The following is a 27,994-nucleotide window of genomic DNA, read 5'->3' on the forward strand; positions in this document are numbered from 1 at the left end:
GAAGCAAAAGATTAATTTCAACCTCATTCAGTCTCACTCGTCTGGCACAAGGGTCAGTCGGGAAGTTATTGTTCTGCTGTAAGCCTGCGGAATTCTGTCTTATTTTTAAGAGGATTGTTGGACTAATCCTTGCAATGAGCCACTCTATCTCTAAAACAGAGTTAATCAGTAGGCAGTAAGATTGGCTGCGCAGATCAGTAGGGAAGGGGATTAGATTATTTGAGCATAGACAAAAGTTTGAGGATTTTTGAACCTGTTAACTAGAATCATTGTGTATCAGAATATAAACTCAGAAGATAGCAAGAGACCCAGTCCACACCAGTGGTATGATTTGTGAAATCTATAGAGGAAGCAAGGTAGGGAAAGATTTAAATGAAGAGAAGGATGATTTTCAGGAAAAAATATGAGGTAAAGTGGAAAGTAGAGTAGATGAAAGTTAGTTCTATCCCCAAAGGCAGCTACCTGTTGAAACATCCATCCCACCATCTGTTTGGTTTAGACCTGAACTAAGATCACCCCATTCAAAGTAGCATCATAACGAGTGCCATCAGTCACCACGATGGACTCAGTTTTAAAGAATCCCTGAAAGGGGGATTTGTCCACCTGGAGGTGTTTATGTCTTGGTGTGGGAACAGTGCTTCCAAGAACAATCCTGTTAACTGAACACAGGTACGCAACACAGGTACGCGACACAGGTACACAACACAGGTACAATGGAACGGCTGACAAGTATATTCACGGTAGCCCTGCAAAACCAGAGTTTTATTTTTGCTGTTCTTTCCAGAGGATGTGGCTGTCACTGAGTAGCCAGTATTTGTTGCCCATCTTTAATTTCCCTTAAACTCAGGCCATTTCAGTTCAGCGTCATTGTGGTGTGTCACGTATAGGTCAGATCAGGTAGGGATGGCAGATTTCCTTCCCCAAGGTAACATCCTGGTAAATCTCTTCTGAACCCGCTCCATCTTGATAATATCCTTCCTATAACTGTGCGACTCATTGCACATTACCCACTTTTTGTGTGTTTTTCCATACATAACATCTGCTTGACAACAGATTATCTGCAGCACAGAGCATTAGAAACTTGAACAGACTATCAATAGTATTCTAAACAAGCTTTTAATTTGCAGTGTACTATTCCATTTACAGTGCAGGGATTTTAAAATCAGTCTCAGAATGTTGGTATTGCGAGCAAGGTCAGCATTTATAACCGACCCCGACTTGCTCTTGAGAAACAACTGAGTAACTTGATAGTACGAACCACTGTGTCGTGGTTACAGATCAGCAAAAACTGCATAGGGATGGTAGGTTTCCTTCTCTGAAGTACCTTTGTGAACCAGATGAGAGTTTTTTCCCGCAATCCCATATCTCAGGAAGGATGTACTGCGCCTGGAGCGTGTTCAGCAGAGGTTCACGAGAATGCTCCCAGGAATGAAAAGCTTAACAGAGGAGGAACGTTTGAGGACTCCGGGTCTACACTGGATGGAGTTCAGAAGGATTGGGGGGTACAGGGGATCTAATTGAAATTTACAGAATGGTGACTGGCCTGGACAGAGTGGATGTTGGGAAGATGTTTCCATTGCTCGGACCCGCGGGCACAGCCTTAGAGTAAAGGGAAGACCCTTTAGAAGGGAAGGAAGGAGAAACTTCTTCAGCCAGAGAGTGGAGAATCGATGGAATTTACTGCCACAGAAGGCTGTGGAGGCCAGGTCATTGAGTGTATTTAAGACTGGGATAGATAGGTTCTTGCTTGTCAAGGATTACAGGGAGAAAGTGGGAGAATGGGTTTAAGAAACTTATCAACCATGATTGAATGGTGGAGCAGACTCGATGGGCTGGATGGCCTAATTCCTGCTCCTATGTCTTATGGTCTTATGCTTATAGTTGTTTCATCTTGACTGAGAGCAGATTTTTATTTGAGATTTATTAATAAGCTAAAGTTAAATATCACAAATGCCAGGAAGGGTCTTGAATTCCAGTCTTCGAACTTAACCTACATTACAATTATTACAGAGAGACAACTAGTGGTGGGTTATCCTGGGGGGTGGGGGGGGTGGTCACCACACCTCAGCTGAGGGGAGATGTTGAGAAGGAGAGTCCTTCATGGGAACCCCAGCTAGTGTGGGAATTGAACCTGCATCATTGTCAATCATTCTGTGTCGCAAACCAGCTGTCCAAACTAACCAAACACCACACCATATTGTGTTATCAATATCCAACCTGTACAGGGGCCTAAACAAAACTCAGGGCTTGAAATCTTGATCCAAATATTTCTTTAAGCCAGTACGCTGGAACTAACTTTCCAGTTACTCCTCTGTAAAACGTGAAACTATATAACTCAGAACATTTTGTTCATTGTATGATATATTTAATGCACTTATATTATTATAAAAGCATGTCTTTGGTAGCGATTAATTGCCAAGAACATGGGAGTTAAGGTATTTGCCTTACATTTTAAGATTCTGGGATTCAATCAGTTCAAGAGCCACAGATAGTGTTGATGAATTAAAATTAGCTTTATTGTCCATGTACTCAAATGAGTGACAGTGAAAAGTTTACAAGTCGCCACTTGCAGCACCATCTTAGTTACAAAAATACCTCAGTACAACTTCTTCAGTTACAAGATCTTAGAAAACAGAGAAATAGAAAGTCCAGAATTACAGAAATAAGAACTCAGAGACACGGTCTTTCACCCCAGAGCACACTGGTACCTGGTCTCCAGTCTGCACTGGGCCTTGGCACCAGACCGTGCCGGGCTTCAGTTTGAAGTTCATGGGATGGGGAGATCACACTCTGGAATCACCTCGAGTACTGTCACTTTGGAACTCTCAAGTAAAGTGATGAGCTAAGTTCCATCTTGCAAGGAATAACCCACACACTGCCCTGTTTCAGCAACTACGGAAATAACCGCAGCTGTTAACAAATCCGATAACGTACCCAAACGTAGCCTATGGTGACCAGCTTTGTGCCCAATGCTGCTTTATCTACCTCTTTGTTTAATACAAATCACAACTAGATCCTTGTCTCCAAGTCAACTTGGGATTTCTTTTGTGGCTGATTGCGTACAGCAGGATTACACTTTCGGTAAATAAGCATCGAGATAATTAAATGTGAATGTGATTGATGGGTACTTCCTACTTATTTAGAAAAAAACAGTCACTCTGGGAGCAGGTACTCCAAGCCCTGCCTTTCAGCTGTGCCCCACATGCTGACGGTTTCACTAAACTGATAATTAAAAGAATCCCAGGTACTGAGTGCCATTTCTCCTCTCTTTCTCTTTGGTTCCATTGTTTGCTCATTGGCATGGTGAGCAGATGGTCAGAGATTTTAGCCTTTCAAAGCTGCAGGGCTTTCCCATGACATCAAGCTGGTCTTAGTGTTGTGCAATTAGATTGGGGCTTTCAGACTCCACAGGGATTGACTAAAGACCTGAGTAATTTCAATAAAGATTTGTAAAGGGAATCTTGTAAGGCCAGTCAAAGCCATTCGAGGGAACAATGCCAGCAAACGTAGTAGGTCCCTTTCTTGTTTTAATCTGGGGAATATTGATGATGAACCCTCTGCCTATTTAGTGTAGCTGTGGTCGGAGGTATTTAATAGGAGGCCACTTCCCTCCAGGCCAGGTCATAGGTCACTGTTTAATTGATTAGGAATTTACAAGCCTATCCACACACCTTCAGGCAATGGGAAAGCAAACAGAATGGTTGAACTTTATTTTTTCCGCAATTAGTGTGTTGATTCTCAGAGTCAAATTCTGCATGTTTCCAGCATTGAATGTAGTCCTCGGAAACCGAGAAGCATTTTTGCTTCAGAAATTTCAAAAGAAGTCAAGAGTGTAAAGCACAGCAAAGTGGAGGAACTGGCTATTTCCATCATGACAAAATGTTCAATGCTGGTGTTAGAAACAGTGGGACAATTCTAAAGGGGATGCAGGAGCAGAGGGACCCAGGTGTACACGTGCAGAGACCATTGAAGGTAGCACAACAGTGGGGAAAAGCAATAAATAGAGATTACAGCGGCTTCAATTTTATCAAAAGGAGCACCGGCTACAAGGGCAAGAGGTGACACTGAACTTGTACAAAACAATTGTTCTTTCCTTATTTTTCTGCTTGGTGCTAGGAACAGAAACAGGCCCTTCGGCCCACAACATGACACCAAACTAAATTAATCCCTTCTGCCTGCCCTTGGTCCATATCCATACATGCCTTGAATTTTTAACTTATTTCATTAATTTTCTGCTTTATGCCTAAGATTTTGTTATAGGTACCCAGGATGACACCGGAAATGGTGACTTTGTACTGTACTCCTGTGTCCCTGTACTTGAGTACATATGACAATCAAACCTAATTCTGATTCTAGACCTCAGCTGGAGGGCTGTGTCCAGTTGTGGAAGTCACATTATGGGAATGATGTGAATGCATTTGAGTACGTGCAGAAGTGATTAACAAGAATTGTTCCATAAATAAGAAATGTCAGCGATGAAGAAAGGTTGAAGACGAGAAGAGAGTGGATAAAGGCTTTTAAAATCATGAGCAGTCTGGGCAGAGAGGGAGAGGCTGTTCCCATTCATTAAAAAAAACAATGAGGGGGCATAGAATTAATAAAATCATAATCAGGCTTCACAACCCAGATAGGGAGAAACAGTTCCTGCTCGTAAAAAGAACAGGAATGAGGGCTAAAGTGATGTGCAAAAGTAGCAAAGATAATCTGATCGAAATCTTTTTCACCCAGCGAGTAGTTAGGGTGTGGAATGCACTGCCTGGAAATATAGTGGAGGCAGGTTCAACTGAGGCTAACAAGAAGGCCATTAGTTATTTGGATAGAAATAGTGTAGACCAACATGGGAAAAAGACAGGAGATTGGTGCGAGATAATAGAGCCAGTGCAGATGTGGTGGGCTGAATGCCCTCTGTCTGCACGGTAACAATTCTGTGTGCACTTTCTCTAGAGTAGGGGACTATAAAACTCGAGGACATAGGTTTAAGGTGAGAGTGGAAAGATTTAAAAGGATCCTAAGGGGCAACTTTCTCACACAGAGGGTGGTGCGTATATGGAATGAGCTGCCAGAGGAAGTGGTAGAGGATGGTACAATTGCAGCATTTAAGAAGCATCTGGATGGGTATATGAGTTGGAAGGGTTTGGAGGGATATGGGCAAAATGCTGGCAATTGGGACTAGATTAATTTAGGATATCTGGTCAGCAAGGATGAGTTGGATCAAAGGGTCAGTTTCTGTGCTGTACACTTCTCTGATTTTAAACAAGGAACCACCCACCAAAATGTAAATCCATGCCATAGTCTTGTGTTTATATTATACCAAAACCATTGTATCACAGGAGCTTGGTCAAAGAGACAGACTTTAAGGAGCACACTTTAAGGGGGATAGAGGAGCACAGATGTTCAGGGAAGGAATTCCAGGGCTTAGGGGACAGCCAGCTAAATTCGAACTTTTTGTGACATATTTATAACTTATTTGAAGGTGTCAATTAGCACATCAACGACTTTAGTAAGCAATGTTATCCATTTCAGCCTTGTTAATTTTAGACATGCATCTTTTACAAAAACATTGAAAAATGTGACATTCACTCCATTGAGCGTGTTTTTGGAAGGTCTAGCACTTGACCGCTTGTTCAGCACATCCCTCTGTCATTTTATTTTCTCCCCAGCTTCCCCCTGAAGGAATTTGCCCAATTCTCTTCTGAATGTTGCTATTGAATCTGCCTCCATTAGTCTTTCAGGCAGTGCATTCCAGATCACAACAACTCATTGAGTAAAAACTGTTTCCTCAGGTAGCCTCTGGCTGTTATTGTCAATCACCTGGATAGTGGATCATCAGGTTCTGATCCTCCTGCTACTGGGAACAGTTTCTCTGTATTTACTTTGTCACTGTACGGAATGCGAGTGTTGAGAGTTCAAGCTTCAATGTGCAGATCCCCGAAACCTATCAATCAGGTTGTGTTTAATTTCTGTATTTGGTTCTTCTTCCTTCCCCTCAGCGTAGTGTTTTTGTTAAGAGTTATTTTATTTCCAAGGATGGCCTTTAAGAAGATTTTTCATGAAGAAATAGCTGACACAGTTCCAATGGGTGTATTTATATCTGAATGTCAAGTCCCACATTTCAATGAGAAAGAAAAGTCTAACTGGAGGATGTGCTGCCTTCAATCTTTTGCACTCCCTGTTCAGTGAAACTGATGTATGATGATGGGAGTTAGATTTGGAGTCAGCCATTGGGCCCCTCAAATGTTTTTGTAAATTCATTTTTAGGGTGGCATGGTGGCTCAGTGGTTAGTACTGCTGCCTCACAGCGCCAGGGACCCGGGTTTGATTCCACCCTTGGGCAATTGTCTGTGTGGAGTTTGCACATCCACCCTGTGTCTGTGTGGGTGTCGTCTGGGTGCTCCAGTTTCCTCCCACAGTCCTAAGATGTACAGGTTAGGGTAGACTGGCCATGCTAAATTGCCAATAAAGTGCAGGCCGTGTGGATTAACCATGGGAAATGCAGGGATAGGGTAGGGGGCTAGGTGTGGGTGGGATGCTCTTCAGAAGGTAAGTGTGGACTTGATGGGCCAAACGGCCTGTATCCACACTTTCGGGATTCTATGATTCACAGGACTTAGGCATTGCTACTTTGGCCAGCATTTATTACCCATTCCTAATTGGGTGGCAGTTCAGAGTCAACCACGTTGCTGTGTGCCTGGAGTCACGTGTAGGCCAGACCAGGTAAGGACGGCAGATTTCCTTCCCCAAAGGACATTATTGAGACAGGTGGGTTTTTTTCTACAATTGACAAGTCAACATTGAGTCATAGAGATATACAATGTTGTAATTGTACCAGCCTCCACCACTTTCTCTGGCAGCTCATCCCATACACACACCACCCTTTGAGTGAAAAAGTTGTCACTTAGGTCCCTTTTATATCCTTCCCCTCTCACCCTAAATCTATGCCCTGTAGTTCTGGACTCCCCCACCCCAGGGAAAAAAACCTTGTTTATTTACCCTATCCATGCTCCTCATGATTTTATAAATCCTCTTCAAGGTCACCCCTCAGCCTTCAACGCTCCTGGGAAAACAGCCCCAGCTTATTCAGCCTCTCCCTATAGCTCAAACATTCCAACTCTGGCAACATCTTTGTAAATCTTTTCTGAACCCTTTTAAGTTTCACAACATCCTTCCGATAGGAAGGAGACCAGAATTGCACACAATATTCCAAAAGTGGCCTAACCAGCATCCTGTACAGCCGCAACATGACCTCCCAACTCCTGTACTCAATGCACTAACCAATAAAGGAAAGCATGCCAAACACCTTCTTCACTATCCTATCTACCTGCGACTCCACTCCAAGGTCTTTTTGTTCAGCAACACTCCCTAGGACCTTACCATTAGGTGTATAAGTCCTGATAAGATTTGCTTTCCCAAAATGCAGCACCTCACATTTATTTAAATTAAACTCCATCTGCCACTCAGCCTATTGACCTATCTGATCAAGATCCTGTTGTAATCTGAGGTAATCCTCTTCGCTGTCTGCTACACCTCCAATAAAGGGGTCATCTGCAAACTTACTTACTTTACCTCCGATGTTCATATCCAGTCAGTTCCAGATTTCTGAATAGGGATGGGAATAAATGCTGGCCAGCCAGCGATGCCCACATCCCACTTTTTTTAAAACTTAAGTTACATTAGCTCCCGTGGTAAGATTGGAAAGTATTAGACTAGAGCTCAGGATTCTTCACCCAGTACCATTCCCATTATAGCACCACCTCGACAAAAATCAGACCAAATTGTGACAGAATATCAGGAGGTTGATCATGAAGAAAGTTATTTGGAGATTTAATTATTGTGATAAACAATCCTATCAGTCACTCTGCAACCCATTAAGTTCCCACATGTAGTAAAGCTCCAGTCATCTTTTTTGGGAATGTTAATTGCGGGATAATTGTTGAAGACGATGAATAACCGCCTGCCATGGTGGGATTCGAACCCAGAACATTACCCGGGTCTCTGGATTAATGGTCTAGTGAAAACATCACTAGGACATAGTCTCCTCTGCCATTCATTCAGATCAAGGCTGAGACTGCCTCAACTCCACTTTGACACCCTACCCCTTGATTTCCTTAGTATCTAAAATATAAATACAAGGGTTTGTATTCTGTGGAATTGTGAAGAAATTGCAACACAGAAACAGGCCATTCAGTCCAACCATTCCATCTACTGTTTGTGGTCCACTTGAGTATTGTCCCACATTATTATATCCAATGCCTTTAGCATTACTCTGTCAGGGTGTTTTACTCCCAGTCTGATGCATGCTGGACCTGTCCTCGGAAATGCTTTTGGTGCAGGATATATGTTCAGCCTCTAGTTGAGTGACAGCATATTTGGGAAGTTTCAAATAGATACATCAGCACTTGAGAAAATAATAAGATGCATTGATATTTTATAATCAGTGATGTTACTACACACATCAGAAGCAGATGGGTCTTGACTCCGGGCCTCCTGGCTCAGAGGCATTACCGCTGCACCACAATAGCAATGCAGTGCATGTCCAATACTTTGTATTGTGTCTCATTTGCTACAGAATTAGTGTGTGAAAGTTCTGTTGGAATACCAGGATTTGCATAAATACATTAAAAAAGATGATGAGAAGTTCAATTGTGGTTTCAAATGGGTCAGATTATATGCAATTTTTGATAGTTCAGTATTCTAATGATGATATCATTTTCTAATTACTTTATACCTACTCACTTATATCATTAAGACTCCACTTGCAATCTCTCTCAAGTGGTTGATTTAGTCTTTCCAAACCCTCTTCATAGTCTTTTTCTAATTATCTTTCACTTGTGCTATTTAATTGCCACTCTGCTTGCTACTGGAACCAATATGTCACTACCTTCATTATCACACATAATGTTCCATTGATTTAGAGGCCACCCCTTAACCTTTGAGGCTTTTGTGAAAAAAAAGCCCCAGTTCTTGAGTTTTTTTTTTCTCTCTCTCTCTCTCTGTGCAGTGTTACACCTCTGCTGCTGCCAATTGAAGCAATGCTGCTCTTTTCCCCAGTGGTTTCACATTCTCCTGATAATTATGTGCCCAAAACTGTCTAAGGTTTGAAGCTCACTTGTCATCTAAGGTTTTGTAAAAATTCAGTGGGAGCTTCTTGTTCCTTCTGTACAATGCCTCAGAATGTCAACCCAGTATTCCCATTGGCTATAATGTGAACATTACCCAAGCTATGCTGCCAGGATTTCCAAGTATCTTTCGTAATCCATGAGGAAGAGTATTGGTTACAGCATATTACCCTCTCATTGTGCTTCCCAAATTTTGAATTGAACCATTTCTCTGTATCTGCCTTCTACCTTCCTGCCCTGTATGATCTTTTTGTCATGGTGTTGTCACTCACTTACTTTGATGACTGCTGTGTGCAGTTTCATTGAGCGTCTCTGTCAGGGCAGAAGGCTTTTCATTTTCCCCCTTTTCATCAGGTCAACGGGATCCCTCACAAATGGCTCTCTGACCATACACCATGCTGCCAACATGTATAAATATCACAAGCGGGTTCTGGCAGTTTTAGACAGACAAGGACTGGTCATCATACTAATGCAAACTGGTGAACATTTCACAAATTGCACATTATGCAAAAACCTTGTTGAGTAGGAGATCACTAGACCTGTCTTCAGCCAGTCCCCAATTCTATGTGACCTGATACCATCTGCCATTACTGATGAGACAGGCAACTTTAGTACATAGCTGTTAATTCCTTATTCTACAAGGAGAAACAGACGAACAGAACACAAGAACATTATAACACAGGGACAGGCCCGTTGGCCCACCATGTTGAGCTGAACATGACAACAAATTAAACTAATCTCTTCTGTCTGCCCTGAGTCTATATTGCTGTACTCCTTGCATATTCATGTGCTCATTTAAAAGCCCCTGAAATGCCCCTATTGTATCTGTCTCCACCACCACCCCCAGCATTCCAGCCTCCTACCACTCTCTGTGTAAAAAAGCTGCCCCTCACATCTCCTTTGAACTGCCTCCTCTCACCTTAAATGCATGCCCACTAGTATTAGACATTTCAACTGTGGGAAAAAGGTTCTGACTATCAACCCTATCTATGCATCTCATAATTTTCGAGAAATCTGCCAAGTCTCCACTCAGCTCCACTGCTCCAGAGAAACAACTTGAGTTTTGCTAGCCTTTTCTTACAGCTTACACCCTCTAAAGCAGGCAGCATTCTGGTCAACCTGTTCTGCACCCTCTCCAAAGCCAACACATCCTTCCTGTAATGGGGCGACCAGAACTGAACGCCAATTGAACGATTAACTTTATTCACCGAATAGTGTAAGGAAGAAAGCTTTGTCAGCATATCTCTCTTTTAAACAAGGTTTGAATTCTCAGGCTGCAGTGTAATTTGAAGATAAACAGTTGGTGAAATAACTGATCTCTAATTCCCTGTCCCTTTCCTTCAACGAGTGTACTTGTTTGTAACTGCTGGACTGTGCTCTATAATGCGATATAAAAAAACCTATAAAAATGGAAGCAGTTATGTTCTTCAATTATCCTCTGCCATTAACTCGTAAATTAGCATTTCTGATCTTACTTGTGAAGCTCATTATGTTGTGTTCGGTGCTTCTAAAGTGTTCCCTTGTTTTAGGGTGCCTAATTGGAGCACTTCATTAACCACAACCTTCATCAAAATAGGGCTTCATCCTCAATTTCCTTTCCACTATTTAATACAGTGTAACATCCTCCCTGTAGTATGATTGATGTCTTGATACTTCTCAGTTCAATCAAAAGTCATTCTGTTCATGCATTTTTCTCCACTTAAATTTAAGCTCTAGCCCCTTGATACTGTTTGATTAATATCACTCATCTTCTTTCACTTCCCTCTCTATTCTGTCTGGACCCAGATCAAATACTGACCCAGTTACAGCTTTGTGCTCTTACGCCATGCTTTTCCATTTTACTTTGTGGCTCGAGACTCACTCAGATTCATTGACTTTGAAGTTATCTGTCTTGGCACGATAATGCATCATGCGCTTTCATGTATCAGGTTGAAGGTAGAGTCCCCATAGTCCTACCAGACCATAGAGCTGCCCTCCCATTACTGAGAGATGGTTGGTGGTGGTTTAACCTGAAAGTCACCATTGCCTCAGGTGAAGGGAGACGCTGAGAAGGAGAGTCCTTCAGATGGTGTAGAAATTGAACCCTCAGTTGGCTGATTTCAATGGAAGAGAAAATCTAGTTATCAGTTATATGAGGTTACTTTAATTGTCATTGAGCCCATCTCTCAGTTGTAGTATCAGAGTGGATGAACTACAGGTTGATCTTGACTGGAAGATACACTTGAGTTTTGAACTTGTTGGAAATCCTACAAGTCAGTACAGCCTCTTTTATGGGAGTTATAGAGATGTACATTTTGAGGCAGTCTTTTGGGATTGAGGGTGACTTGGTTCCACTCTGGTTCAATGGGGTCTGAGATGAGATTGATTTCACCATTGGTCTTAATCGACAGGTGTAGGTGCAGTGCTGGAGGAGGTAGTTGGAAAAGCATTAGTCAAAGATGTGTTTTTTCTCACGCATTTTGTATTTTTATATATATATAGAACACCAGGTTTATTTAGAAGTACTAGCTTTTGGAGCACTGATCCCTTCATCAGGTAACTAATGGGGCAGGATCATAAGACACAGAATTTATAGCAAAAGATCATAGTGTCATGCAACTGATACGATATATTGAACAAACCTAGATTACTGTTCAAGTCTTTTATCTTTTCGAATGGGTTGTGGGTAAATTCAGAACTTCTTTCAAGTCATGGCACTATGATCATTTGCTATAAATTCTGTGTCTTATGATCCTGCCTCACTAGTTACCTAATGAAGGAGCAGTGCTCTGAAAGCTAGTGCTTCCAAATAAACCTAAAAATCATACAACATCAGGTTATAGTCCAACAGGTTTAATTGGAAGCACACTAGCTTTCGGAGCGATGCTCCTTCATCAGGTGATAGTCTAAGGAACGTCGCTCCGAAAGCTAGTGTGCTTCCAATTAAACCTGTTGGACTATAACCTGATGTGTGATTTTTAACTTTGTACACCCCAGTCCAACACCAGCATCTCCAAATCATGCCAAATAAACCTGTTGGACTATAACCTTGTTTTGTGTGATTGTTAACTTTGTCCACCCCAGTCCAATACCGTATCTCCACATCATAGAGACGTACAGCATGGAAACAGACCCTTCAGTCCAGCTTGTCCATTCTGACCAGATATCCCAACCTAATCTAGTCTCACCTGCCAGTACTCGGCCTATATCCCTCCAATCATTTCTTATTCATGTCATAACTGTCATCAATAAGCCTGAGTCTCAGGAGCAGCTACAAGATCCAAGTGATTCTCAGTCCACCATTTTTAAATCAACCTGTCTGTTATGACACACAAGTTCTAGAGCAGGTGGGACTTGAACCGGGTCTCCTGCCCCAAAGGTAGGAGCATTGACACGGCACCACAAGAGTTCTCCAAATTGTCTGCACGCATACCTGTGATGGACTCCTTCACTTACACGTAATTCTCATTTATGAATTCATGATGTAAAATGTTCCTCTCTCATAAACTGCTATTAGGTTGATAAAAAAAAAACATGCCTCTGGCCAGCTATTAAGTGGCTGATTATGAATTCTTTGCGGTGAAGCTGTTTAAAATAAAGGGGAAAGGCTTTCCATGAGGATAACGGACAAATGCCTTGGAAGTGCATCAAGGATTCATTCAATGACTCATTTCCAAACTGAAAAACGTTCTGTGGTCTACCACAGGACAGCTCAAAGCGAGAGGTAAGAATGATTCCACTAATTAATTCTGACATTATAGATAATTCAGCAGCTAAACTCATCATCGCTACTAAAGTATCCACCTCAGGAAATATTGATGTACGTGTAAAACGTCGGATCCAATTTGCCGAAAAGTTTTCCAAAAGAAATGTAAAAATGCCAAAGTTTTGTCAGCAGCTATGCCTCCAGAGTCCAGTAGATTTGATGCATTATGCACAGCACAGGTACTTCTGAAGTTGTTGCTAGAATAATGGGTAGGGAGAGAAGATAGATCACAAAGGTAATGTAATAAAAGAAAAACAGCCATGTTCAGGGAACAGCAAGATAGTCACAGAAAGTGAGAGACTGGTTTCATTGTTTAAAATTGTGATGGGTGAAAAAATGTTGTTGCACCCTGCTAGAAATTAAGATCTTGCACTTAGATATGATGTGGAGGTGCCGGTGTTGGACTGGGGTGGACAAAGTTAAAAATTACACAACACCAGATTATAGTCCAACATGTTTATTTGAAAGCACTAGCTTTCGGAGCGCTGCTCCTTCATCAGGTGATTTTTTTTTAGATTAGATTAGATTACTTACAGTGTGGAAACAGGCCCTTCGGCCCAACAAGTCCACACTGCCCCGCCGAAGCGCAAACCACCCATACCCCTACATTTACCCCTTACCTAACACTGCGGGCAATTTAGCATGGCCAATTCACCTGACCTGCACATCTTTGGACTGTGGGAGGAAACCGGAGCACCCGGAGGAAACCCACACAGACACGGGGAGAACGTGCAAACTCCACACAGTCAGTCGCCTGAGGCGGGAATTGAACCCGGGTCTCTGGCGCTGTGAGGCAGCAGTGCTAACCACTGTGCCACTGTGCCGCCCATAACCACCAGACGAAGGGGCTCCAAAAGCTAGTGCTTCCAAATAAACCTGTTGTACTATAACTCGGTGTTGTGTGATTTTTAACTTTGCATTCAGATAGCTCTTGCTATGACATCCGAAAAGGGGTGGCATGGTGGTTAGCACTGCTGCCTCACAGCACCAGGAATCCGTGTTCGATTCCACCCTCAGGCAACATTCTCCCCTTGTCTGGTTGGGTTTCCTCCGGGTGCTCCAGTTTCCTCCCACAGTCCCGAGATGTGCAGGTCAGGGTGGATTGGCCGTGCTAAATTGATTATAGTGTGTAGGCTAGTTTGATTAGCCATGTGAAATACAGGGTTACAGGGATAAGGTATGGGGTGGATCTGGTAGTGATGCTCTTCATGAGGGTCATGGGCTGAGTGGGGTCTTGCTTCCACACTGTAGGGATTCTCTGCACACCTTTGGAGTGCAGCCCCTGTTGCAGTGTAGAATAGGTGGCAGCCAGTTTGGGCAAAGCAAACATGACCTGACAACCAAATAATTTTTGTTTTTTTGATGCTGATAAAGGTGTAATAGTGACCATGACATCACAGAAACATGGAAAATGGAAGCAAGAGTAGGCCATTCAGCACCATTTTTCCACACTATCCCCATATCCCTTCATATTTTTAATATCAAGAAATCTTTGCTGGCCAGGTCTCTACGTCGCATTGGTGTAAAGGAGTTCAACGGTTTGTCACTCTCTGAGTGAAGAGGGTCCTCTTTGTCTCAGTCTTAAATATCCCACCCTTTATTCTAAGATGGCGTCCTGTGGTTTTAGATTGCACCCTTCAAAACAAGAGGAAATATCCTTCCTGCATTTACTCAATCAATCACTGAGAGAATTTGGTCAGCTTCAATGAGATCACCTCACATTTTTGTAAGCTCTAAAGAAGGCAGGCCCAGTCCACAATGTCTCCTCACAGGACAGTCCATTATCCCAGAGATCCATTGGGTGAACCAGCAGGGGGGAATTGCCCCTCTCTTTTTCCAAATAGCATCTTGGGATATTTTATGTACTTTATACCTGAGGGGACAAATGGGGTGTCAATTTTCACACCTCATTCAAAAAGTGGCACGTCCAGCAATCCCTCAGAATGTCAGCCAATATTTCTGTGCTCAAGTCGACAGGGTGGGACTTGAACTCATAACCTTTTGCCTTGAGTGCTACCCACTGAGCCACAGTGTGCTGCATACCTCAATGCCCCTCAGATGGGGTGGGTCTTCATGAGCAATGTCACGTGAGATCTGGCAGTTCCATGAGAGTTTGGCCAATTTACTCTGTGCTGCCTTTTTAAAGTTCCTTCGTGGGACATGATCACTGTGGGCTGAGCCAGTGATTATTACCCATCCATAGTTTCCCTTGAAAAGGTGGTGGTAGTGAGCTGCCTTCTTGAACTGCTGCAGGTGCACAATGCTGTTATGGAGGGAATTCCAGGATTTTGACCCAGTGATTTGGAGGGGAACTTGTAGGGACCAGAGTTCCCAAGTATCTTGTCCTTGTCCTTCTATATGGAAGTGGTCTTAGGTTTGGAAGGTGCTGTCTAAGGGGTTTTGGTGAATTTCTGCAGTGCATCTTGTAGATGGTACACACTGCTGTTACTGAAGGTCGGTGGTGGTGGAAGTGGATGTTTGTGGATGTGTTGCAGGCTGCTTTGTCCTGGATGGTATTGACCTTCTCGAGTGTTGTTGGAGCTGCCCCCAACCAGGCAAGTGGGGAGTATTCCATCACACTCCTGACTTGTGTCTTGTAGATGGTGGACAGGCTTCGGGGAGTCGGGGGTGAGGTACTTGCCGCCGTTTCCATGCAGTGAGTCCTGTTCAGTGTCTGATCAATGGTAACCCCACCCCCCTCCCCAAGATGCTAATAGAGGGGGATATTCAGTGATGATGATCTCTTACAGTTGCATTCCTGTATGAATGTTTTATTAAAATAATGGCGTATTCTGCATTTAAGGCATCAAGTTTTATAATGTGGAGTTGAATATTTTGAATCGTTCTCAGTGGCCCTTGTTAGAAATTCCATCAGTGCATCAGGAAATTGAAATTCAATTGTTCGTGTTCGGATGGTGTAGTGAAGGAATAGAAATCTGGCTTCTCACATTCATCAAAACTAAAAGCTTGGAACCCACTTATTGTCTCTGGATCAGTGGATGTGTAGTCATCAGTTTTCACAGAAACCATTTCTCACATGCTCCCTGGCACAGAACTCAGCGAAGGGAAATGATCTTTATGCGATACAATAGTTCACAATTCAGTTCAGTCTGCTGGATTCTAACCCTGCTTAAAATTGGTTTCTTTGCTTAAACAGGTACACAGAAAATGAGCGACGATGAAGAAAATTCTCCCACTCAAGGTAGGATCCATCATTGGCATTCCCACTAGCCATGCAACACAGTAAACAGAGAGGCAGAAACTTGTGTCCATTGGGGATGGGGTGGTTTCATCCTATTGCTGATGCCCACAGAGACCAGACCAATGCTGCCTCACAGCGCCAGAGACCCGGGTTCAATTCCCGCCTCAGGCGACTGACTGTGTGGAGTTTGCACGTTCTCCCCGTGTCTGCGTGGGTTTCCTCCGGGTGCTCCGGTTTCCTCCCACAGCACCAAAGATATGCAGGTCAGGTGAATTGGCCATGCTAAATTGCCCGTAGTGTTGGTAAGGGGTAAATGTAGGGGTATGGGTGGTTTGCGCTTCGGCGGGTCGTTGTGGACTTGTTGGGCCGAAGGGCCTGTTTCCACACTGTAAGTAATCTAATCTAATCTAAATGCTGCACAGGAAGTGGTTCCCAGCTGCTGCTGTGGGTTGTTCTTGTCTTTGGTGTGAGCGCATCCTATTGCTAAGCCTTCCGTGCCCACTCATCGTCATGGTGACACACACTGACACTATCCTCTGTCATCCGCTAGTGTCTCTCCGTTGCATCGGTGCTGGTCCTTGAAACCGAGTAACAATTTTAAGACACCCTTTTAAAAGGAATGCTCCAGTGAACAAAGGTTCTACTTGGTTATCCTCAGAATCTCATGTTGTGCCTAAGATCAGAGAAAACATCTGTTTACTTCAGAGCAATCAGTTTGAAATTTGGTAGGCCTTGATTTATTCCTCTTGACGTTCGGAAAGTATTTCTGAAGAAGTCTCGCACCAGGCTCGAAACGTTAGCTCTGTCTCTCTTTACAGATGCTGCCAGACCTGCTGAGTTTCTCCAGAATTTACTTTGTTTGCTTCAGATACTATCACAGTGATGAATGATATTATTCACTGTCTCATCTTTCATTTTCTCTCACCATGACTCAGTGGTTTGCACTGTTGCTTCACAGTGCCAGGGACCCGGGTTTGATTCCAACTTCGGGTGACAGTCTATGTGGAGCTTGCTCATTTCCCTGTTCCTCTGGGTGCTCCGGTTTCCTCCCACAATCCAAAAATGTGCAGGTTGGGTGGATTGGCCATGGGAAATTATCCATAATGTCCAGCGATGCGCAGGTTAAGTAGATTGGCCATGGGAAATTGCTCCATAGTGTCCAGGGATATGCAGGCTAGATGGATTGGCCATGGGAAATGCAGGGTTACAGGGATAGGGTAGTGGGGTGGGTCTGGGTGAGGTGCTCGTTGGAGGATCAGTATGGGCTGAATGGCCTGCTTCCACACTGTAGGGATTCTATAATCTTTGTCATATGCTCCAGCTGTGCTGTGCACAATCTTTTTCCCTGAAAACCGAAACTCCAAGGTGGAACACACACACACTAACAGTTTGAGTGGAAGCTAGCTCAGCCTTCTCAAGAACAGCACCGCAATGGCACCACCTCCATTTTTAATCCAACACAAAACCTAGAAGTCATAAAGATAAAAAGATCACCACCACTAATTCCCAAGAGAAATATCTGATCTCGAACTGTTGTTGGGGAGGTGGGAGCGCTGTTTAGAAGTAAATTTCTGGGACTGGTTTTAAATTCGAGCTTTTGTTTTTAATGAATTGAATTTAAATCTCCCAGATGGTTTTTCAACCCGTGTCCTGGGAGAATTAGCCTTAGCTTCAGGGATGATAAAATAATGATAGTAACACCATCAGCCCCTGTGAGTAATTAGGGTCTGGACTACACTGCCTCAGTCCAGTGATGAGAGCATGAGATGATTATTTTAATAGGAATAATATTACAGAGAAAAGACAGGAAAATGGCAATAAGTCATTCAGAGAGCCAGTGCAGACATGATGGGCTGAAGGCCTGCTTCTGCGACATTACACTTCAGTGATTGTGATGTTTAGACTGGAGAGCTGTAAAATGCCTTGTACAACAAACAGGTACTGTACCTTGAAATTGCACAGACCATCATTGAAACAGTGTAGGAGGCCAAGGACAGAGAGATCAGGCCGACAATGGAAGTGGAAAGTTTCTGGAAGCTGAGGGCCACATGAGCTGAGCAGAAGCATTCTGCAGAGTGATCACTGAAGCTGCATTTGACTTTCCCAAAGGCAAGGAGGCTGCATCACCAAATACAAGGAACTCACTGACTCACGTGGGAGGAGTGCTTGGGAAAGAAGGAAGGGAAAGAGCTGATCTTGCATTTCCAGGGCTTACATGAGAAGATGGTGAGGAAAGGTTGGGGACATTCGGGGTGATGCAAGGATGGGCCACTGTGCCATGGGGAGAAATCCCTCTGGAACGCTGGAAGGGGATGGCCTAGCTGTATTTTGCTTTTTTGTTGTACAGGACACAAGTTCCCACTCTTGATGACAATCCTTAATAAGCCTGAAGTAACACATTGTTGTACAATGTTTTGCAGGAGAAGATAAGGAGAATAATGAACACATACCTTATATTGATGACTGTGAAGACGGTAGGACTAAATTTTGTTTTACAATAACAGAGAGCAGACATAATAAAACAGAAACATCAGAAATGCAGTTAAATAAACTGAAAAATTGTGGATTGGTCACTGTTCCAATTTGCCAGTTTTTATTCATTTTAACAAGCAATTTAAAAAAAAATTGAAATGAATTTGAAGCCGAAGTTCTTAACAGTTCATTTCTCCAGTTTCTCTGGAAAGTAGACATTTCTGTCGATCAGCTGAGAAAGAATATTCCTCCTCTTTGGTTCCGAGATTTATTCAGTGATGTCTTAAGTCAGTATTCGGACCAAGATGGTTTCCTTAAAGGCCACTCTTCATGTGTGACCCTGGACCTTCAATATCAACCATGAGGTCTCTCACATTTCTGCCCGACCCACTATATGACATTCACTAGATATTAATGGATTATTATATAAGCAGGAGCTAGGGGTCGATTGTTCCTTTAAACGATGGTGATGAAAATGCCATTTTACGTGGGACATTTCCTATGTTCTCCCGGCAGCGACCTTTTGCTTAGATTCATTTTTCTGTTTCCACAGAAAGTGGACAATGAGGACATGACTCGAAGGATAACAAGACAGGTCGATGTCCGTGAAGGCAGACTGTCCCTCTTTTAGACTTCCAGAAGGTGGATGGTACAATTTTGTGCTTGCGTTTAGATCGCCATCTTGTTCAGTTTTGTGTATCCAAATTCTGGGATGTATTATGTTTCGTAATTGTAATTATTGAGGGAAATATTTTGGCCTAATATTGTGCTTTGAAATGATACTTTTACTGCCTACAACTGGTGTTCCATTGAACAAGAGAAATTGGATCCAATATCATATCAGCTTCTCAACCGAAGGATGACCTAACTGTATTTATCCCTGTTACGCCAGGGTATATCACACCTCTGCTCCTTGAGTCAGTGTTTACCTAAAGCTTGACCCTGAAGTTGCCATAGAATCCAACAGTGACAGATCTAGGCCCCAATCAGTCAGCCATACCTGTCCCATTGCTGTTCAGATGTGTACACAAACTCAATAGCCAATTGTTTGGGATCTCTTCTCTTTTTAGAGATGGTGGATGAATTAAAAAATGGATTCACTTTGTTAATATTTCCTCCTTTGGCAATCCCTTGATACCACAGTAAGGTTGGTTCCCAGTGTAGAGACTAAGGAAGAATGAAAATTGAGTTGTGAGATTTGCCAGAGAAGTTGACGGTGGCTTTTCTAATCTGAGAGGGAGACAGCATTGGCAAATACAGGCCAAACCAGTTGATGGGGTGGTTGTTAAATTGGATCTTATCTCTTTATGTTTTACGTCTCCTTTAGCAATCCTTTAGCTTTTTGCACCATGTTAACTCCCTCCTGGCACACAGATTAACAAATTTTATTGGTTGTGGCAGTTCCTCACTTATTGGTGCCAATCTCTCTCTCTCTCTCTCTTTTTATTCTTTTTCCTTCTTTTAATTCATTTACAATACGTGGGCATCACTGTCATGGCCAGCTTGCAATGGAATTCCCTTCCTAAACCTCTCAGCCCCATCTCTTCTCCTTTGAGATGCTTTTTATAACCTGCTGCTTTGATCAAGGTTTGGTCATACCTCGGCAGGTTTCAAAAATTGACTGGTTGCTCTTCCTGTGAAACATCTTGGGATGTTTTACTGCATTGTAAGGTTAAAGTCATCATTGTCCCAGAGGACCAATCAGGCTGTTCTCCCAGCTCAGGGTCCTGTCCTGATAACTCCACTGGGAATAGGGCAGTGCCGTTCCCACATTAGCACCAACAGCTCTGCTTTGGATGCATTGCACTGAGAAAGTAAACCATCTCCCAAATTATTTCCAAGATTTTCTTTTCCCCTGAGTAGCTTTTGATTTCTCAGAAGCTCAGGGAGTTTGAATAACAAAGTCAAAAGTGGTGATGACTGTGAGGGGGACTAACTCCATTTGATAAAAGAAAATCTGAAATCCAGGTCATGGCTACTCCTCACTCTGACTAATTGGTGATAAATGTTTGGTTGACTTGAGAAATCCCTGTGCAACTCAGACCATGTCTCACTGTTTGCAAACAGCGATTAGCTTGCCATTGAGAAATTGTTTGCAAATCCTTAATGCATATCTGAAAACTCCAAAGCTAGAGGATAATGTTTCTGATAAGCTAGAAATAATTCAGTATTATTGCAGTGTGATCAACTGGGAACTCAAGCTTAATTTACTTAAATATTCACCAGTTGCTCTAGAGAGTCAGATTTCCTTTAGCAAGGAAGCTCACCACCATATATCAAAGTTCATTTGACAGGATGAGTGTTAGTTAATGTTCGTCTCAGCTTTCTCTCACTCAGTGTCAGTACAGAGCTGCTCATTCAGCCTGGAGAGGTGAAAGATAGATCCGTGAATGCTCTTGTCCCTATCATTTTGGTCTCCAAGGAGAGATATTTTAATCTTCTGCTGTTCCTGTCACTTTAACTTATTCCGTCATCTCTCACATTACAGAGGTCTGCAACATTACACAAAAAACATCTGCTGCCCTAACCCCAGAACCACACTTCAAAAAAAAGCCCTGGGATTTCGCATTTGAAAGACATGAATTTTATTGCCCTTGGCCCATGTTTGTTTATCTAAAAACACACCACCACCATGCAAGAGATTTTTGTTAAATTATGGCAGCAAGTTAGTTGCGAAGCTGGTGATGACTAGAACCAACTTGTTTCCAACTGGAGTAGATGGATAATAAAGTTTTGCGATGTATAGTACATTGTTATCTTACCTCCCCAGTAAATTACAGCTGATATAATTGGGCCTATCGGAATGAATGAAACTCAACACAGTTAAAGTGTAACACTGATCATTCTCAATATGGAGAGCCAAGGCAGCAAGGTTCAACATCAAAAGACTGTCATTAAATCGGAAATCATGGAATGCTTGCTGTAGAGGTGGAGGCCATCCAGCCCATCAAGTCTCTGAGAGAACAACTTGACTCATCCCACTCTTCCACCCCTTCCCTGGAACTCGGTAAACCCTCCAACTCCCAGCAGACACCTAGCACCCTTCTGAAAGCACCCGCCCCCCACTCCAGGGCACAGTGTGTAGAATTCCGCTGGGAGTTGGAGCACTTAACTCCCTGCTCCGTGATGGTGTGCCTGGCCCCCAGACTGCAGCAGACACACACTGATCTGGACCTACCAGGAGTCATTTGTTATAAGGGATGAGGTGGGAAGCCTCACCCAAGGTGGACTTGATATGTAACAATATCCTTTACTGAAACAGGAAGGACACAGTCATTTCTGAATAAGGAATGACTATGGTCCATCAGTAATCCAACACGTACTATCCTGGGGATCATACGATACAAAATGGTTGAGTTGTTGACAGTGACCTGTCTCTGTCAATGAGTCTACATCAACTCAGGCATGAGGCAAGGCACTCTCTCCATTCCGACCAGGTGTTGGACAGCCCTGGGACTCATAGACCTCAAGTCATACATTCCTCCCAATCTTGCTCCACTTACCACACATCATGTTTTAAATGTTTTAGATCCCAGCATGTTACTTTCTAAAGAAGTCTGTCACATTTGCATCCAAGTAGCTCAATACTCACAGTTTCCAGTGTCTCTCACAGGATGTTCTATATATTGGTCACTGACCTACTGAGATATTGCTTTTTACTTGAACATGAGAATGTATCATCTAATGTAGATCCCCATCTCTCAGCCTGTATCCTCAGCTTCTCTTCTTCCAAACAAAGTACAACTGGATCTATGGTCTCTAAACTCAGCCGTCATATCACCAAAGTATTATGGGCAGAATGGCCTCTTTCCATGACGTTTGCTTCTATATTATTTCTTAATTGTTCACCTGTTCACCAACAACATGCACAATTTAGAATAAGCCACTGATCATGTCCCCCATTCTGCACTATCCCTGGTATTCCAAGTGGTCGTGTCAGAAACACTCATATTTAAAAATGCATTTTGACTTACTTTTAAAAATATAATAACTTTGTTGACAGTTTGCTTAATTTTTTTCTCAAATTGACTTAGGCATTTCTTTTAGAAACAGGAGAAGGTTGACAAGGCGATCACTGAGGAGATTTGGTACAGCTCGTTCCTATAATGACCAGTTCCTCTGTCTTAATTGGTACCTCAGTTGTTATAGTATTGGCTAATCTTAGCAGCTAATGCTGGGCACTTTGGAAAGGGTAGTCCTCTTGCATTTAACTGTTTTGCTCAAGGATATGCTATCAGGGAGAAGAGTAGGTTTATCGACTCGCAGAATGATGGAGCACGCAGGGAGGCCACTCAGCCCCTTGTGTCCTATGCCAGCCCTTTGTTAAAGCTAACTCTCTCTAAAGCTGTAACTCTCGGCTCAGGCCGACAGAGTAACATCTGATAGAACTCAATCCCGTTGTTCCTGAGACTGGCATCTCATGGCAATGAACACTAGGGTGAGAGGGATGGTAGAAATCACAGGGAGGGGAGTTTGAGGTAGATCTTGACTTCATGATGCCAATGTAAAAAGGATGTTAATAGCTGAGCAGCCCACTTGACATCCCTCCTGACAAATATAAAATAAAATAATACAAGGAGGGCTATCAGATGTGCTGTATCATCACTCAAAGTCTATCCCATTGAAATACAATGTGGTCTGATATGAAGCCCTGATCCAAATCTACTGCTCAAACCTCCAGATTTGTCCAGTTTACAATAAAAATGTTCTAAACACACTCTCTACCAGTTTTATGGATTCTGTGAAACTGCCTCTTGCAGTGTATGCTTGCTTTGCTTTAGACTATGTTTAGATAGATGTCTTACTTTCCATAGACTTTTCAGGAATACAGTTTTATTTTATTTCCTTTGATGCTTTAAGATTTGCCTTACCTCATGGTATGTAATAGTGACTGGCAGTTGTTTCTTGTAAACCTGAGGCAAGTGGATCAAACTGGAAATGATCCTCCAGATCTAATGCCTTGTTGTCAACATGTTAAGTAGCCAGCATTACATAATCGAAACAAAAAGGCTTTTTCCTCGTCATCTCTCTCTGTGCCATGAATTTGGAATGTTGCCAATACAAAATGATACCGTCACACTTGGTCTGTTTAATAAAATGAACGATAATAGCATTTCGAAAAACATGCCTCTTCAATTATTTGAAAAAGTCATTTTTTATGAGACTGCTGGTGTTTGAAAGTTGCATTTTGATTCCTTTGTCAGCTCCCACTGTCTGATGTAAAGGACATTACTTCTATTTTGTTTTTGGTTCTGATGAACCAGTCGAGGTTTGGGTAGTGCTGCTTTCTTATTAGAGAGACAATGGTAGTGGTTTAACCTGAGGGTCACCGTGCCTTAGGCAGGGGGGGGAGGTTGGGGTGGAGAGTCCTCAGTTGGTCCAGGAATTGGGCCTACAATGTTGGCAATGACTTGCTATTTGTCCACCAGCTGAGCTAAGTGACTGCTGAATGATTTGAGGTTGACTGTTCTTCTGCACTCTGAGCTGGACAAAGTTGGAATGTTATATTTCACTGATCAGGCAGTGAAAGAGAAAAAGAAGCTCATGATTTAGCGGTGGCCTTTCCCTTGAACCTGCTCAGAGTTCTTCAGTAGGGAAATGATGCATGTTCAGGCAAATGATTACATCCAAAAAGGTTTACGTGTCCCTCTGTTCTTTGTACATCGACCGCGTTCTCTATATTTGAGTTATAGAGTCATAGAGATGTACAGCATGGAAACAGACCCTTCGGTCCAACCTGTCAGTTCTGGACCTTTTGCTACTTAATTTTGCAGCTTGAAAGTTTTGGCTGACAGAATCTTGTCATAAGCCAAAGGCGATGTTTGGAACTCAAAGAATCATGCTTCTAACATTCCTGCATCTTATTTCCTCCAATCCTGAGAAAGTCTCATGATGTTTGAAAACAATGACATATAACAAAATCAAATAATATCGAGTGCTATTGCAGCATTTAATATAGGAGCTAGGAATAGGAATTGGCCATTCAGCCCTTCAGGCCTGCTTCCCCATTCAGGAAGGGGGATCATGGCTGACCTAGTTATGGTCACAACTCCACTTTCCTGTGTGTTTCCCATGACCCTCAACTCTCTAGACTATCAAAAGTACACCTAACACAGCCTTGAATAAATCCAGTGAGCCTCCCTCTACTATTTTATGAGGAAGGGAATTACGCAGACTTACCATCACCCCCCACCCCCGCCCCCCGAAGAGGAAAAGTAAAATCCTCATCCTCACCTTAAGAGAGAGATTTCTTGAACTGTAACCCCCCCAGTTATAGTCTTTCTCACAAGAGGAAGCATCACTCTGGTCTCTACCACATCAAGTCCCCTCAGGATATTATCTGTTTCAAGAACCTCTCATTCTTCAAAACTGTAAGGATAAACCCCTAAACTGTTCAATCTGCCACACATTCTCACCATTAAATTAGAACCAGAACTGTTTATCATTTAAACACCAGTGTTTTTTCTTCATTTACTGGCTAGGCCAGTATTTGTTGCCCATCCCTAATTACTCACAAGGCAGTTAACCACATGTAGGCCAGGCCAGGTAAGGATGGCAGGTTTCCTTCCCAAAAGGGCATTAGGGATGCAGTTGGATTTTCACCCAACAATTGGCAACTCTTAATTCCAGATTCCTTTTCATTAAATTCACATTCCACCATCTGCTGTGGCGGGATTTGAATCTGGGTCTCCGGAACATTCCCTGGGTTTCTTGGTTAATAGTCCAGCAATAATACCACTGGGTCATTGGCTCCCCTTAAATGTGTTTGGCAAAATGGCATGATTCTTCATTGTAAAGTTCTAAGTAAGATACATAACTCACTCTCAATGTTTGTTTCCATTGATGCGTTTCACACTTTGAGACAGCCAGTCATTGTGAAAGGCTCCATAAAAATTCAAATCTTTCCCTTCCTTCCTTCAGTCCCTGCCCCATCAATCCACAAGCGTGCTCCAAGTGTGAATACTCCATCCTCCGCCAGCGACCTCTCCCAGTTCCGTCTTCTCCCATTTCCATGCCCTGTGTCCATCATCCCCACGAGCAACTGAGAGAGAAGGCAGGGTGGGAGATGGGGGAATGGGTCAACATGAAGGGCAACGCAAAGGGGAAGATGAAAGAGATTTAAAGAAAGAGAGAAAGAAGACAGAAACATACACATGAAATCGCATTTTTATAAAAGAAAAGTGGATATAACAATACTCCAGAAAAAGAAATAAAAGGTAGGTTTGCTTTCGATATTCATGGTGCGTCAAACTGAAACTCATTGACAAGAAAGATCATTCCTGTGGAAACTGACCTTCTGAAGGGTTTTAACACAACTGTGCATGTACACACACACACACATTTAAACTACTGACAAGACTTTTTTTAACCAGCAGTTATGCTTTTTTTAAATTGTCAATGGATGTAAGCTTTAGCCTTTCCAATTAATTTGTTAGTCTAAACGAAGGGCGCCTGAAAGAGCTATTCAGACGGATGGGACATGATTCATGTTTGGTCTGATCCGGTTTGTAAATTGTGGAAATATGTTCTCTTTCATTTCAGCCCTTCATCAATAAAACACAGCATCTCCTGATTCACTGCTTTGTGCAGAGCAGGGATTTCAAATGAACTCTAAGCTTCTTAACATAATTGGGTTCCGGTGCAGGCTAAAGAAAAGTCGCTTAGATTTGTTCGCAGTTCTGATGACAGCTGCTATTATTCCTATAGTGATTCAACTGACCAGTGGTGAGCATTAATAATCTCGCAAATGTTGCTTTTATGTGTGTAACAGTATTCACTTGGGAACGACACAAAAGTAAGTCTTTTAGGAAACGCACATTCTTTCCATTTGGAGCTTGGTGTAATTATTTAATGTGAATCACTGATAGGTTTTATTACAACACTCATTTAATTTTTTCACATGTACCCCACACTGAATTGTAAATAAAGCTTGGGCAGTTTATTTGTTTCGAGCTGTGCAGGGTACATATATAGAGCACAATATGCAATTGTAAATGGATTTCAGAAACGATATTCATTCATGGGATCAGGGCGTCACTGGCGAGGTCACAATTTGTTGCCCATCCTAATTGTCCAAGAGAAGGTGGTGGGTGAGCTGCCTTCTTGAACTGCTGCAGTGTTTGGGATGTGAGTATATCCATAGGTCTTTAAGGATTTTGACCCAGTAACACTGAAGAAACAGTGATATATTTCCAAGTCAGGATGGTGAGTGGCTTGAAGGGGAACTTGCAGGGGGTGGTGTTTCCATGTATCTGCTGCCCTTGTCCTTCTAGATGGTAGAGGTCGCAAACTTGGGGGAGAAGCTGTTGAAGGAGCCTTGATGAGCTTTTGCAGTGCATCTTGTAAATGGTACACATTGCTGCCACTGTGTGTTATTAATGGAGAGGGGGAATGCTTAAAATGCTGCTTGGGATACCAATCCACCAGGATACTTTGTCCTGAATTGTTTCCAATATTTTTGGAGGTACAGTCACCCAGGCAAGTGGAAAATACTGAAGTAACCTGTAGGTGGTTAACTAGGATACCAGCCTGAGGAATATCTGTAGCAGAGAAGTGGAACTTATGGTAAGAATGACTGCAGGTCATTCAGTCTTTCTCCCTAACTCCCATTGACTCCAATTTACTAGGGCCTCGTTGATGCCACACTTAGTCAAGTGTTGCTTTGATGTTAAAGGCATTCACTCTCACCTCAGAGACAGCATTTGTGAATTAGTTACAGAGTACAAAGAGAAAATTGTCCCATTTTCCCTCTCTCTCTCTCTCTCTATCTCTCTCTCTGCCCCAGAGAGAGAATGCAGATTGGCAAAATTAATGTAACTCAATAGGTTACACAAGCCTTCCTCTCTACTCTACATTAAAGTTTACTCCCTAAATTACATCTCTCTCTTTATCTCTCTTTTCTCCTTTAAAGCATGTGTAAAATCCACCTCTTTCACCACATCCTCAATCACCTAACTTACAATTTCCTTCCGTAGCTTAGTGTTTTATAATACTTTTGTGAAATTGGAGCTGGGAAAAGATAGCTACCCTCAGTTCTGAAGAAGGGTGATTGGACTCGAAAGATTGACTGTTTCCCTCTCCACAGATGCTGCCAGCTGTTTCCTCCAGCACTTTTTTTGTTTCAGATTTCCAGCATCCACAGTCCTCTCTTTTGTTTTTGGGAATCAAGGGTTACAGGGTCAAGGCAGGACAGTGAAGTTGAGGATTATCAGATCAACCATAGTCTTATTGAATGGCGGAGCAGACTGGATGGGCTGAATGGCCTAATCCTACTCAGGCATCATACAATCTCTCATTTGTTTTTGTTAAACCTGGCGAATATTGTTGTACAATCTGGCTAAGCCAATGGTACCCTCCTGACCATTGTACATCTTATGGTGCTGGTGTGAATGTACTGGCCATCTAACACCACACGAAGTTCAAATTTCAAAGTACTTTTGGTGAGTCTGTCGTCAACCA

The 27,994-nt window shown here is 42.7% G+C and overlaps 1 protein-coding gene across 3 annotated transcripts in view; it reads left to right on the forward strand.

Moving 5' to 3' along the window:
* The window catches only part of macrod2 (mono-ADP ribosylhydrolase 2), a 946,626-nt gene extending 922,978 nt beyond the window's left edge, over window positions 1-23,648 (forward strand). For all 3 annotated transcript variants that reach the window (XM_043696641.2, XM_043696642.2, XM_043696644.2), the window contains exons 15-17: window positions 16,019-16,063; window positions 18,484-18,537; window positions 19,089-23,648. In XM_043696641.2, the coding sequence (XP_043552576.1) occupies window positions 16,019-16,063; window positions 18,484-18,537; window positions 19,089-19,102 (113 nt within the window). In that variant the 3' untranslated portion in view covers window positions 19,103-23,648. The remainder of the gene's footprint in view (window positions 1-16,018; window positions 16,064-18,483; window positions 18,538-19,088) is intronic.
* Window positions 23,649-27,994: the final 4,346 nt, after the last annotated feature.

Source organism: Chiloscyllium plagiosum, unplaced genomic scaffold, assembly GCF_037043375.1.
Source record: "Chiloscyllium plagiosum isolate Xiang-an unplaced genomic scaffold, Cpla_swu_hap1 HiC_scaffold_10, whole genome shotgun sequence".
In the NCBI taxonomy this organism is placed as follows: Eukaryota; Metazoa; Chordata; class Chondrichthyes; order Orectolobiformes; family Hemiscylliidae; genus Chiloscyllium; species Chiloscyllium plagiosum.